Here is a 14970-nt window from a genome sequence, read left to right on the forward strand (position 1 = left end):
TNCGCACCACGATGTACAACGTCCACAAGCAGTTTGTGTCCACTTGACACAGCTGGAGTTACCACAGAGAAAGGAGCTTCAGTTGAGGAAATGCCTCCATGACATCCAGCTGTAAGGCATTTTCTCAATTAGTGATCAAGGGGGAAAGGCCCCTTGTGGGTGGTGCCATCTCTGGGCTGGTGGTTTTGGGTTCTATAAGAGAGCAGGCTGAGCAAGCCAGGAGAAGCAAGCCAGTAAAGAACATCCCTTCCATGGCCTCTGCGTCAGCTCCTGCTTTCTGATCTGTTTGAGTTCCAGTCCTGACTTCCTTTGGTGATGAACAGCAGCATGGAAGTGTAAGCCAAATAAACCCTTTCCTCCCCAACTTGCTTCTTGGTCATGATATTTGTGCAGGAATAGAAACCCTGACTAAGACAAGCAGCATGGAATATGAACGGGCAAGCATATCTGTAGTAGGATATAGAGTCTGTGGGGATTAGGCTCAGGACTGGTACAGCTAGGTTATATAATAGACCTGTTTCTAACTTCCTGAGGAACTTCCATACTGACTCCATATAGCAACGACTGCCCTGTTATAATCCATCATAGTAAATGCACAAAGTATGTTCCTTTCCCTATCTCTATACCAGCATTAATTGTCACTTTTAAAAATCTTAGCCATTCTGATTGGGATAAGGTGAGATCTCAAAGTAGTTTCAATTTGCCTTGATAACTAAGAATGTTGAACACGCTACAAAAGTCATTTTAAACCCACTTTATTCCTGCCTTTAAAAACTCTCTGTTTAGCTCCGCAACCCAATTAGGAATTGGGCTGTCTCTTTTCCTTGTTTTCCTTGTTTAGATGTTGTCGTTCATTTTATATTACAGATGATAAACCTGTCAGAGGTGTAGATGGTCAAGGTTCTCTCCCCATCTTTTAGGGTGTCTACTCACTCGAATGATGAGAGGCTCCTTGGCTGTACAGGAGCCTTTTAGTTGGTGAGGTCCCGTTGGTCAGTTGCTGGCTTTAGTGCCTGTATTCCTGGGGCCCTGTTCAGAAAGGAGTTCCCTCTGCTCACAGTTGACGTTCATCTCCAATGGTCTATCATAGCAGTTCTCAACCTGTGCGTTGCCACCCTCAAAAAACACATTTACATCGTGATTGAGAACAGTAGCAGAATTACAGTTCTGAAGCAGCAACGATCATAATTTTATGACTGGGGGCGGGGGGGGGGGTTCCACAAGATGAGGAACTGTGTTAAAGGGTAATAGCATTGAAAACCACTATTTATTTTATCAGATTCAAACCAGCCCTTATGCTGAGGTCCTTGATTCATTCTGAGTTGAGTTTTGTGCAGTGTGCAAGATAAGGGTTTAGTTTCATTCTTCTACGTGGAGCTATCTATCCAGTTTGGCTAGCAGTTTGGTTGTCGTTTCTCCAGGGTGTATTTTTAGCTTCTTTCTAAAAACCCCACAAAAACAAAAACAAAAAATCAAAATGAAACAACAAATAAACAAACCCAAATCAAGTGGCCGAAGGAGCGTGGGCTTTTTATGTGGCCCCTCAGATCATCATGCCTGGCTTTATTAAGGATGCCATGCTGTCTTGTTACCGTAGCTCTGCAGTATAGTTTGAAATTAGGGATGGTGAGACCTCCAGCAGCACTTTTATTGTTTAACCATTGTTTTGTTTATCCTGAATCTTTCATGTTTCCCTATGAATTTTAAGACTATTTTTTTTAATTCCTGTAAAGAATTGTCTTGTAATTTTTGTGGGGATTGCATTAAATTTATAATTAATTTAAATTTAATATATAGGTTGTTTTTGGTAGTCTGCTTCTCCTTATTTTGGCCTTTTTTTTTTTTATCTAGGCCTCTTTTCTTCAGGAAGTGTTTATTCATTCCCTGTAAACTCCTGGGCTTGTTTGTACTTGCTCTCAGACTGAAGGCTTGTTTCTAGTACTCTCCTTAAAGCTGCCTTTGTGTTAAAAAAAAAATTCTTAGTAAGAAATCCCACTATGTAGGCCTGGCTGACCTGGGACTTATTATGTAGACCAGGCTATCCTTGAAACCACAGAGATGTGCTGGCCTTCTGCCTCCTATTTGCTGAGATTAAATGTGAGTGTTCCAGTGCCCACCTCACCTGGAGGTCTCTCTCTCTCTCTCTCTCTCTCTCGTAATTTTAGTGAATAATTTTGTGGCATATAATAGCCTGTACTGGCAGGTTTTGGCCATTCTGAACTTGGAGTATGTCTTTTCACACCATTCTGGCTTTATAAGGTTTTGTCAACTAATCAAGTGTTATTCTGATGGGCTGCCTGTCTTTATAAATGACTTGCGTTTTCAATTTTCCAGCTTTTAATACTCTTTTTAGTCTGTCTTTTTAGTATTTTTAATTTCACAAGGAGTTTCTTTCCTGGGTTTGCCTATTTGATGTTCTACAGGCTTTTTGTTGTTGTTGTTGTTGTTGTTACCTGAATGGTCTTCTACTTCTCCGGGTTCAGGAGATTTTCTTGTGATTCTGTTGAAGATATTCTCTACTCCTTCACTATGATATTGGTTTTTTTTTCCTATGCCCATAATTCAACAGTTGGGTCTTTTTATGGTGTCCCCAGAGTCTCCCATGTTTTGTTCGTGTATATATATCTTATCGTTGAACTTTACAGCATGGAGCAATTCCCTGTCTTCCAGTCCCAATTCTTTTTTTCAGCAGAATCCACTCTACAGGTAAGGCTTTCTACGAGGTTTTCTTCTTTTTTCTTTTTCTTTTTTGGTATTTTGAGACAGGGTTTCTCTGTCCTGGAACTCACTCTGTAGACCACGCTGGCCTCAAACTCAGAAATCTGCCCGCCTCTGCCTCCTGAGTGCTGGGATTAAAGGAGTGCGCCACCACGCCCTACTTCTACGAGGTTTTCATTTGGTATAATGAGGTTCTCATTTCTAGCATTGCTGCAGTTTGGATTTCTTCAGCAATCCTATCTATTGCATTTTTTTCCCTTGACTTCTCTTAACTCTCTTAATTTATTCATGTCTTTGCCTTCATTCCAGTGGAGTAAATCCAAGTCTTTTGAGTTGTTTGAATGTTTTTATGATCATTCTTTAGAGCCCTTTGGAAGTTCTTCCGGGTCTTTTTGATTAGGTCCCGTTACCTGTGGGATTACTAGTCTGTGGGCATTCACGATGCCTGGCTTTCTCGCTTTTCTCTTTCTGCACAAGGACTTAGGCAACTGCTGTTTGTTGGTTGAGATATTTTTCCTTTTGTGTTTTTTTATTTTTAAAATTCAGATGCCCGGTTTTCTTTTTATGGTGGTGTTTGCAGTTGTCATGACGGGCTAAGTAACATTAGGGTTAGGTGTGTTTTCCTTCCGTGGCACACTGGTGGTTAGGGATGGGGGCTCTATCTCAGGTCTTCTAGGACGGTTATGTAGCGACCTGTGTTAGCTTGGGTCTCCTGCCTGGATCTACAGCTTGTACTGTGAGTCGTGGAGCAACCCCACGCAGCTGTGGGCCTTTTCCAGAGTTAGAGCCAGTCTCTCCCGTGAGCCCAAAGGTTCTGCTGAGCCTCTGCATGATGTGGACCTTCAATAGTCCTTACCGATGTCAGGATTGGATCCTGACCTGGGTCTTCTGCTTCTGCTACAGCCTCTACAAGACGCAGAACCTTCCCTGTACTCCTCGGCCTAAACTAGCGTTAAATCTGGTCCTCATGGTGGGTCTGCTGCTTCTGCTGACGCCCCTGAGGGATGTGGAACTTGTCAAGCGCCAACAGGCTTTACCCCAGTTCAGGACTGGTCGATGCCCTGGATCTATCGAGGTTTCGTTCTGTCTCTGTTTCTGTTTCTGTTTGTTTGTTGTTTGTTTTTTTTAAACTGCTGAGCCATCTCCCCAACCCCAGAAGGCACTTTGGAGACCATAAATTTAAATCGTTTACTTTAGGCAATGGTGGTTAGTTCTCAAATTTTTGTTTTTTTGCTACTGTTTAGCCTATAAATCCTTGTTGTATGTTTTCTCTGCTGATCTATTCCTCTGTGCAGGTAGCGCCAGTTCTTTCTACTTAGTGGAGCGCATTGATCGGGCACGTGAGAGCAGTGCTCTGTGAAGTCTAACTCGTGTTTTCATATTAAGGTAAAGGAGTGCAGGGGGTTGTCGTTGTTGTCGTTGTCATTGTTGTTGTTGTCGTTGTTTTAAATAAAGGTTGATACAAACCTTTTCCCTTTAAAAAATTACATTATTGCCTGTGCTTCCTGGAGCAGGAGAGACAGACACGTTTCTAGAGCATGTTCCAAACTTAGATTGTCCAAAAAAAAAAAAAGTGTGGTGAGAAGAAAGGTACCTTCTCTGTAACCTGAGTTGGAAGGAATGGAGCCAAGAGGGACAAGCTCCTATTTTACCCAAATATGGATTAAGTACAGACTGCACAGCGGGATCCCGTTAACTAGGGTTGGGATTCAGGATATGGTTAAGTCTGATGGACACAGGGTAGGTAGTGCCAGCAATCCTGGGAGTGTGCTGTGAGCATTGGCTTATAGCAGTCATGCTGGTCCTCCATCGTATACAGTCCAGGGAGGCACAGGCAGAACCTTTTGAAGTTGCTAGTCTGACATGGGGTGTCTAGAAAATTATATTTCCTGTGTTTTGGGCAATGGGAACTGAATGGTAGCAGTGCATTTTATTGTATGCTGGGAGTGAATGTTCTTGACATGGTCATGAAATGTATATATATCCACTCTAGGATATATACACATGTCCACCTTAGACAATTTAAGATTGGTTTGTTTTTCATATGTTTTTCTTATTAGGCTTTAAAATGTTTTTTTTTTTCTTATATTACTAAGAAATTCGGACTAGTTTGTAGACTATCCTATTCAAATCCTCATGGGGGACAACAAATTACATTAAAGCCACAACTTATCAGTTACAGGGAAGACAATTCGGAAGCTAAAAAATATATTTTGATTCATTCTCATGAAAAATTTGAGTCTGACATATCTAAAGGATTAGAGCACAAATAGGTAGGAATATATACACCAGTACTTGAAAACATTAGTAGATCATGCATTTGTCTATATTCTCAATCAATACACTTGAAAGAGCTAGTTTGTTTTGCAAGTCACACATTTTATTACAAATTTATTTTGCTCCCAGTAGAAAAGCATATTCTGGCTCTATTTACAAGCACTATGTATTTACATGTGTTATGTACAGTTAATGCATTGGGGAAATTGGCAGAGAAACAATATGTCTGGGAGAATAGGCTACTGTACACGGTTTATTATCATGTTCTTTAATGTCACTGCATTTTTCCTGTAGCAATAAATACAATTCTATATGTACACATCTTATAAAACATCTCATAAATGTATTTTTTTTAAAAAAATTCCACATTAAAACATCTGGTCAAAATAAAACATGCTTATATAAAAATAAATCTACCTAATAGCCTTTTGGTTCGGGTGCAACAAAGCTAATGTAGGATCACAGAAGTTAAGAATAAACCTTTCACTTTCCAGATTTAACAATTTGTCTTGAAACATCTAACACCTGCGTGAATATGGAATAAGCAGAGAAGTAATGGTCTTCATATCAAGTGGTTGTTCCGGAAACAAGACACAGCTAGAACCAAGCTAAATACGCCGAATCCTACTGTGCCCAGTTTCTGTTGAGTCTGAAGTGTGATGAGGCATTGTTGCTAGAGCTACCAGAGATGGGTGTGTGAAGTTACACAGTGGACTTACGGACTTACGCCCTGCGTTTGAGCACTTAGAATGCACAGCCATTTGAGAGGGTGATGAACATCTTGCCGGAAGCCTGCTCCTACTCAGAAATAAATACAGATCCGACAATTTCATACTGTCTTTCATAGGTATGCCCATGGCCGACAATGAACTTTCTGAGCTTCAGATTCCAGGATTTTAAAAGACGAATCAGAATAATCAAATCTTACCTATGTATAATTGCTCTAGGAACCATTTAAGTTAACGTTCCTTTCCAAAAAAACTTGAAACCAGTTTTCTTTCACCAAGGGAGAATGCACTGGATACAACCCATTTTTTTTTGTTTGTTTGTTTTTTTGTTTTTGTTTTTTTGTTTTTCTCTGTATAGTCCTGGCTGTCCTGGAACTCACTTTGTAGACCAGGCTGGCCTCGAACTCAGAAATCCGCCTGCCTCTGCCTCCCAAGTGCTGGGATTAAAGGCGTGAGTCACTATGCCTGGCTTAGAACCCAGTATCTTAAATTTATGTATGGATTAAAAATGTCTCAAATTATCAATTCAAGAAACTGGTGTCTTGGAAGGAGCCTGTCCGTCAAAAGGGAAAAAGACACACAACCATCTCTGTGTAGCCATTAAAACTAAACTCTGTGGGCAACATAGCCCATTGAAGATCCGTTTTTTTTTTTTCTTCTTCTTCTTAAAACTCTAACCTTTTAAAAAAGGAATTTGTGGATTTAAATACACCCATTGAGTCATCCAATGAATCTTCTCACTATGAGAGACTATGCTGGTGAGTTAGAAGAGAATACAACTTGAAGAGCTGCTTTTCTCATCTGGGTTCATCTAAGTGACTTGATGGCTTTCCTTCTTAGCTGAACAAATGATACAAGCGGTGTTTAGAGTGATGATGCTCTCATGTTCTAAGGTATCACTGTTTCCACACCTATTTAGAGATGTTTGCTTGGGTTTTAAGGTAGGTTTTAGCTCAGCTTTTCTTAGCTACTGCTCTGATAGAAATCATTTTTTCAGGTTTCCAACTCTTAAAAACGTTCCTCTCTCATAGTCACTAGAGACATGGGACAAATGCAACTGAAGAGAGATGACAGCTTTCAGTCATGGGGTAAGCTGGTGATGACCCGGAATTGGAAGGCAAGTCATAGGCTATGCTGGCGTGGGTAAAGGATACTAAGGCTTGGGTTGACTCACAGGACCGTTTCTCAACATCGTCCGAGTTAATGGACAGCAGACTCGGGTGTTTTGATCTCGTCCAGAAACCGGTATGCTTTCCCAGGCTGCCCATATCCTCCTTAAAATGGGGATTGAAGACAATGTAGAGAAGCGGGTTGAGACAGGCAGGAAGTGGGACAATCACTAGAAGTATAAATTTAATGACGTCAGGACTGATAAATGTGAGGTTTAGCAAAGAGGAGAAGGATAAGAACGCCACGGGGCAGTAAAGGATGCAGTTGGTGAAGAGCAACAGAGCAATGTGCTTCACCATAGAACAATCCCAAAGATTCTCTAGCTCTCCTTTCTCCAAACTGCAGTAGAGCTTTGTGTAGGCAATGGTCATTATGAGGAAACAGAGAGAGTTGAGCAACACGAGAGCCACCATGTAGCCCGTGGTGCTGGGCTCCCCAAAGGGCAAGGGCAGGCAGAGGGGAGAGGCATTGTACTTACTGCCTCCTAGCAAGGGGATTGTGGCAATGGTCAGGGCCAACAGGACACACAGCAAAATGATCGCTCTCAGGCTAAAAAGGGGAGCTTTCACTTCAAACTTCGAAGAGCACTTGACAGAAAAACCTCGTTCCAGTGCTGCCAGAGTGAGCAGGAAGATCGACGATTCGGAAGCAAAAATGGACAGGAAGCCAACGATTTGGCAGCCGATTCCGTCTTCCCACCACGCACCGTGCTGAGCAAAACGGCCAAAAGTGAATGTATCCACGGCAGCCAGCACAGCACTGGAGACCCCCATGAGAATGTCCACTACCGCGATTACCCCAATTAGCAGCTTTATGGAAGAGATGTACAGAGGAGTTCTGAACACGGTCAAAGCCACCAAGGCATTGCAGGAAAGCGCCAGTACTGCCGTGGTCCACACCCCGATTCGGATCAGCCAGCTACCAAATAGGTGCTCACAGGGCTTGAAGGGACCTGAGCAGGGGAGGAAGAGAGAGAGGTTGTATCAGATTGGGCTGGCAGATGTAGCAAACTTGCCAAGAGACGGAGGTCAGTAACCACCATTGTAGCCACAGTGCCGGCGTGCCTCGCCCATCTTTCTTAAACCAGTGGGAGGGTCTGCCTTGGAGATTCTGTGGCACTGACCCATTGATGCCCCAGGTTCTTGTGTTTCCAGAGGATGTATAGAAAAATAAAAAGGGGAAAACTTCACTCCTAAGACATTCCAGTGTGGGCAATGTGGAAAGCCAGATCGCCTGGGTTTCTCACTAAGACCCGAATGGCTTCTATGGCTCCACAGTCCAAGAAAGAGACTTGTGGGGAAATAGGCCATATGAGACACAGGGCAGGCAGCAGGAGTGTGCACTTCATAGACATCTTAGGGTGCAATGAACACATTAATTGGGAATAAAGTATTAATCAGTGCCTTTCCCACTAAATTACCTACTGTTTCCCCACTAGGAACAGGACAGCTTAATGAATTGAATATTTTAAAATTCATCCCTATTCTATTTGTTTTCACGTGTTTCTTTTTTTGTTGTTCATTTTTTTGTTTTGATTTTTTGTTTTTTTTTTGTTTTTGTTTTTTGTTTTTTGTTTTTAAAGAGAGGCTCTCTCTACATAGCTCTGGCTGTCCTGGAACTATGCAGACCAGGCTAGCTTTGAGCTTTATGAGACCTGCCTGTCTCTGCTTCCCAAGTCTAGGTCTTTTAAAGGCATCACCACACCCAGCAAGGGCAGAGTCCTAAGCATATTAAACAAGCACTTTATTCTTGGGCTAAATTCCTAGTCCCTAAATAGTTCTTTATAAAGAAGATCTAAATTATTTAAAAATGTATTGATTTGAGGTGGGAATGGGTGTGTTGGTTGGGGAGCACCCTCATAGAGGCAGGGAAGAGGGGGGGATGGGAAGTTTTCAGAAGAGAAACTGGGAAGGGGGACAACATTTGAAATGTAAAAAAGAAAAAAAAAGTATATATATATATACACACACATATATATATATAATTTATAAAAAAGAAAAATTCAAAATATCAATATTAATAAATTCACAAGGTTACATTATCAAAAAATGAATTTGTCATACAAACAAGGCTAGGAGGTACCATTCCATGCTGAGTAGTGACACTGCTTTTTCAGTCCTATCTGCCTCGGAGCACATGCTAGCTCGTTAGTCTGTATTAGCCTGAGTCAGCAGGTCTCCATACAAGTTCTATTTGTGAATGAAGGATGACTCCAGGGGATTAAAGCCTGTTTGTATTTTACAAGTTCTGACTGTCAGGCCCAGGGAGGAGCCACATGTCGGCAGAGATTTCGCTTCTGAAATAGAGCCACCGTGGTCAAGGGTCCTTGATACTGAGGTATCTCTTACCTGGGGAAGGCGAGCACTGCATCGAGTGAAGGGCCTTCAGGTCTTCCTCGAAGTCAAGCAGGAAATCTTCAAGGTCCCGCTCATCTGAGGGAATGAGAAGCGCTGCAAGGGTTAGTTCTGTGTTTCTGTGCCAGAAGCCTCGACCTCAAGATGCGAATTGTCCCAAAGAGAAATGAAGGCAAGACTTTGCTGCAGGTCGGCTAGAAAGTTCCTTGTTGATGTTCTTCTCTTCCATCGACTCTGGCTATACCGCAGCGGAATAGGGTGTGGGGAGGAACATTCCCATACTCTCTAGGTTAAAACACCCAAGCCCGCTGATTCTGCGGGTCCCTGGAGCTTGCGATGGTCTTAAGTTTCCCAGTGCAGGAAGCACATCTTTTTCAGTTTTCTGGAGACCGGGGGTGTGCTTTAGTGGTAGACTATAGTCTTAGCGTGCTCAGAGGCCCAGGGTTGATTTCCAGAAACTGGGAAAGAGGAGTGACCCATGTTCTAACACTACAATAGCTATGCATGGAGTGTTCTAGGCTACTCTCTCTGACCACAAGAAGAAAAATCAGTTTCCCCCCCCCCTTGGGGGATTCTGCATTACAAAAGACAAAGTAATAGTGAAGTGCATGATTTAGTAAACTATGCAAAAAAAAAAAGTTGTAATTTGATACACTTTTCCTAATGATGCACATATTCTTGGTTTTGTGTGAGACTTGGGAATCAGTATTCTCTCTCTGTATGTGTGTACACACGATTCTCAAAAGAATACGTGAAAAGTATGGCAATATTGATGGAGTGATCGCCTTTGAGCACTGTGTATGCTAAGGAGGACCTAAGTAGAAATATAAATGCCAAGAATTTACCCATAGCTGTCATAGATAGGTTTTGGGCTGCCCAGTCACTTCCCTTCTTTATCTCCTGAGACAAGGGTCTCTCACTGAACCCAGAAGTCACCCATTCAGCTGGGCTGGCTGTTTATTAAACGCTAGTTATTTGGGTTTCACAACACTAAGATTACAGGTGCTAGCTGCCACATCACACTTCATTATTGTTGTTGTTGTTTAATGTGGATGTTGGAGGTCTGAACTCTGATCAGATCATCATGCTTACACACCAGGCCCTTGGCTAACTCGGCCCCCTACCCCCGCTCTGGTGTCAGTAATTTGTCAAAACCTTCTGTGCCATTCTAACACGTGGCTCGTGGCTGAGAATCGCCAGTCTTGAAAATAAACTCCCTGAAGGACATTAGCATTATTATGTAATCCCAGGCGCTGATGGAGTGTCTGAAAGATAATGGACTTTATGTGTTTAAATTTTAAAGTTTTAAGGAGTAAAAGCAGAAGAGGTTAGAGTTGATGGGGCAGGAAGAGCTGAAACCAAAGGAAGAGAGCGATTTGTGTTGTGTGACCTAAAACAAACAAACAGGCAAACAAACAAGCAAACACCAAGGCTGTTAGCTCCATCAACTGATGGGTATGCGGACAGGGTAAGGAAACTTAGCAGACTGGCTACCAACAAGTACACGCTGGAACCAACAAGTCACTCAGGCCCTAAGAATGAGAAGCCTTTCTGTTGGACTTTGTGCAAACTTGCAAGGTTGGCAGGGAGTGGAGGGGGCGCTGCCCAAGGCGCCTCTTCATCCCCACAGGTGTGGAGATGCATTGCTTTCTGTTTAAGTAACGTCTTACAGCAAGGAAAGCCAAGGCTTTACAGACGTGATCTCATTCCACCTTCCTGACAGATACCCCTGTAGGGGACGAGGCGAACATGATTTAGAATTAGTTGCATGAGAAAATGAATTCTTAGGCCCTTCTGCTGCAATACGGAGGGATTTCAAATGTCCCATCCCCCTACCCCCTTTCTCTGGGCCAGAAAATTAAGCATGGATTTTTTTTTTTCTCTCAGAGTGAGAAATACAGGAGGATATTTGAAAAATGGGGTAAGAGCCTTTTTAAAAAAAGTTTGGAAATGTTGATGGAGGGATCGCTTTTGAGCACTGTGTATGCTAAGGAGGATCTAAGTACAAATAAAACTGCCAAGGATTTACTTATAAAATAGGCGGCAATTCTTCTGTCTTTGTGAGTCTTTACAGAGTAGGACTGATTCTCCGTTTGCTGGGTGATTACACAGGGACTCCTGGCTTTCATGGTCCATGTACTAACGTTTGACGACCTTTCTGACTATAGCTTCCTCCCCATGACATCAGTTCTTACCTTGAACTTGAAATAACCCAGCGTCTTTCTTATGAAGGTCGTCCACACTGTTGCCGTCATCTTTATTCCATTGGTTAGAAATTTTATAGACATTCTCACACCCCCCAAATGCACAACACTGGTAAGCAGATGGCATTTCTATAATCCTATACAGAAGGGGGACAAAACCAAAAACATACATGTAAGGATGATGGGTCATGAAATAATAATGTTTATCTTTTCACCCAATATATAATGTTTACTTTGGGAGTTAAACCTAAACCAGTTACCCAAATTATAAGCTATTTGCACAATGGTGTCCGTTCTAGTGATACTTAGAACCACAGTTATTAAAATTTACCATCACGAAGTATTTATAAGTAAGGAACTTGAGTGATGGGATTTCAATGATCAAAATTTTCCATAATAAAATGGTTTAAGAAGTGAACGGTAGGAAAATTATGGCAAAATTATGTTAATTAACTAAAATATACCATAACATTCTACACAGGATTAGATTCTAATAAACTTAAATGACGTAAAACATACTAGAGACAAACAACATGTTGTTTGTTTAAAATGTTGATCAAGGTGGCAATTTAAAATATACTTTTCTCTCTTCTGTACTATCTTTTGGGGGCTTTATTGCTTTCTTCATTTTAAAGTGTGCAGGCAGGATTTCGCTTTCGCTTACAGAACCTTTAAGATGTTCCTTTATTGTTCATAAGCATAGCGGTTTTAAAGGGCACTGCTTCCTCAACTATTAACTTAGTCCATTTTATTAGAACATACAAATTCTCAATGAAGGAAAAATTGTAAACAGAAGTGCAGGACTGTTACAATGTTATTTAATTACACGGCCCACTATGTATCCCACGGATCAGTGCTTTTTAAACTCTTTCCATGAACTCTGTGACTCCAGGAAGCATCTTTTAGAGGGAAAGGAAATGTGGTTAGGAAGACAGTTTTCCATGTCGGCCTTGTCCTCACAGTGTCCTAGGGGTGGGGACTGAGGGCATGAAATGCATTTTACAAGGGTCTCATGACCTCACCAATACTGAAATCACAACAACACGGCTGTTCTTTCACATGATCACAAATGTATCTTGTTTGTTTTAATGACAAACTCACTTGAGCTCTGGGAAGTTTGCAGATGGTATCAGGCTCTGTAAGGCTCGGTTCCCTGTTAATTTTAAGTGAGTTAAACCATGTAACCCAGTCACGGGGAAGGAAGACAGCAGATTGGATGATAGGTCCCTGCAGAACATCAAACAAGGCTTTTAGTAGTCTCCATCAGCATAAAATGCGCATGTTTACAAAAGCAGCCTAAAGATGACTTAACACTGCTCAATAAAAACTTAAGCAGGGTCCTTCCTTTCAATGGTAAAGCTAACCTCTGTTGGTTTTAGTTTCCAATAGCTTTTTTTTTAAATTTACAATCAGAACTGTAGGGGGACACACTTGAGATGCATCAAAATTGTTCTATATTTGGCCTCATTTTGCCAAGTAGGGGCATCTAAAATCAAGGGGGGGAAATACATTTATTTGAAGACGGATAGGAAGGACTAATAAAATGCTTAATGGTTGATTCTGCCACCCGCTTCTGTCAGTGAGGGAGTGGGTTGGTGAACAGGGGGAGGGGATGGGGGAAGGAGTTCTTGGATGGGAAACCAGGAAAGGGGATAACATTTGAAATGTAAATAAAGAAAATATCTAATAATAATAATAATAATAATAATAATAATAATGAAAATAGGACCTAACCAAAAAAAAAAAAAAAGGAAAAAAATTCTCATCTTAACACACACTGGTTGCTCAGCTGTCACACAGTGATTCCCATAAGAGCTCATATGGCCCGGGAGGAGTAGAGCATCTTCCTTGGCCAGGAAGCAGCTCTAGACAGGGAGAACACAGCACACTGGCTATACATTGGGGCTAACATTTTCCCTAACTAGATGGTCTCTAATTATTGAAAAAGTCTCATAAATAAGCAATACTCACAACTTTATTAGAGACGGCAACGTAGAAAACGCACTGGGGTGAATGATAGCAATCTTATTCCATGCTAAGTTCCTGTTTTTTTTTTTTTTTTTAAAGACAAATGAGAACATTATGTTAAAAAGAACACTCAACATTTTTATCATATGTATTCAGTATCTAGCCAACCTAATTTCTATTTAAATGAGGAATAGCTGGATCATCAAATTCTCCTTCAGATAAAGATAAAACGGCATAAAAAAAGTCACTAAAGGCAGAACTTCAAATCAACCCTGTTTGAAAGAATCAGGTAGATATTGTAGTTCTTATTAGCTTCCTGCTAGAAAGGTTGACTCTAACATGGATATCCATTTCTATTGTCGTTTTTTTCTAAAATGACTGGAGATTGGGGACTGGGAAGTGGCAAATGTCAGGGTGTCTTTCTCTGACAAGAAAATAGAGTTTAAATTACAAGATGATCCTGGATACTCAGGGAAATGGAACCAAGCATTTGTGCACGCCGTATCCATAGGTCAAGTTCTGAAGTAAACAGATGCTTTCAAGAAAATTCTCACCAAAAGATACAGACAAGTAAATCCTCATCGAGATAAGCGAAATAGAAGAAAGCATATGTTAGAAATAAAATCCTTCAAAGCAAGGAAAAATATTTTATGGAGAAATGAATTCTACCTGCCCATACATATATGTTGAAGTGTAGACAATTTTGCAGGTGTAGAATCCTTAGTGTAAACTTCTCCAGATAATTCTTGTCAGAGGCAAGAACTTCCATATTTTTAAATCTGAACTATAAATTTAAGACCCTTTCCCTTCCTCTCCCGCTTCCTTTCTTCCTTGCTGTTGGGGATCAAAGTCAGAGCCTTGCAAGTGCTAGAAAGTCTTCAATGGAGATTTCATTTTTGAAATGTCTAAGACATTAAGAAGCAGACATTAGAAAAAAATCAGAAGTCATCAGAGCCAACGTTTCTCAGGTTCAGATAAGTCTACAATGCTGGGCCCCTGGGCAACGTCAGGTGAACTGAGTTCATAGAATAAGCAAGCTCTTGTGGAATGGTTCCTAAACAGGATTTTCCTCTTATGAATGTGGTGGCTGGAATACTATCTCAGGTGTCTTTCTACGAATGTCATCTCCCGTGTTTTTTGAGACATGGTCTCTCTCTGAGCTTGAGCTTACTTTGGGGGCTAGGCTGGCTGGCCAGTAAACCCTAGGACTCTCCCTGTCCTCCCAGTGCTGGGATAACAAGTGTGTGAGAATTCACCAGTCTTTTCACATGGGTCTAGGAGTTGAACTTGAGTTCTCAGGCTTGAACTACTTCCAACATTTTAAATCATAAAACAAAATTAGATATTTACATATCGATTTCCCTAGAAACAGAATCATTTCCTAGTATAGTTGTACTGAAACAGAAACCGTGGTAGGTTTGCTAAAACACAGATTCTCGGGCTCTGCTCTCTAGTTCTCCAGACTGGAGACAGGGGCATTGTGCAGGCCTTTGAGCAGGCTTCCTTCCTTCCTTCCTTCCTTCCTTCCTTCCTTCCTTCCTTCCTTCCTTC

General features: G+C 41.4%; 1 protein-coding gene across 1 annotated transcript in view; it reads right to left on the reverse strand.

Moving 5' to 3' along the window:
- Nucleotides 1-6145: 6145 nt before the first annotated feature.
- The window catches only part of Lgr5 (leucine rich repeat containing G protein-coupled receptor 5), a 132544-nt gene continuing 123719 nt past the window's right edge, over nucleotides 6146-14970 (reverse strand). The window contains exons 13-17 of the mRNA XM_021173502.2: nucleotides 13423-13494; nucleotides 12553-12678; nucleotides 11443-11588; nucleotides 9242-9325; nucleotides 6146-7845 (exon numbers count right to left, since the gene is read on the reverse strand). Coding sequence (XP_021029161.1) covers nucleotides 6758-7845; nucleotides 9242-9325; nucleotides 11443-11588; nucleotides 12553-12678; nucleotides 13423-13494 — 1516 coding nt within the window. The 3' untranslated portion in view covers nucleotides 6146-6757. The remainder of the gene's footprint in view (nucleotides 7846-9241; nucleotides 9326-11442; nucleotides 11589-12552; nucleotides 12679-13422; nucleotides 13495-14970) is intronic.

This window comes from Mus caroli, chromosome 10, assembly GCF_900094665.2.
Source record: "Mus caroli chromosome 10, CAROLI_EIJ_v1.1, whole genome shotgun sequence".
In the NCBI taxonomy this organism is placed as follows: Eukaryota; Metazoa; Chordata; class Mammalia; order Rodentia; family Muridae; genus Mus; species Mus caroli.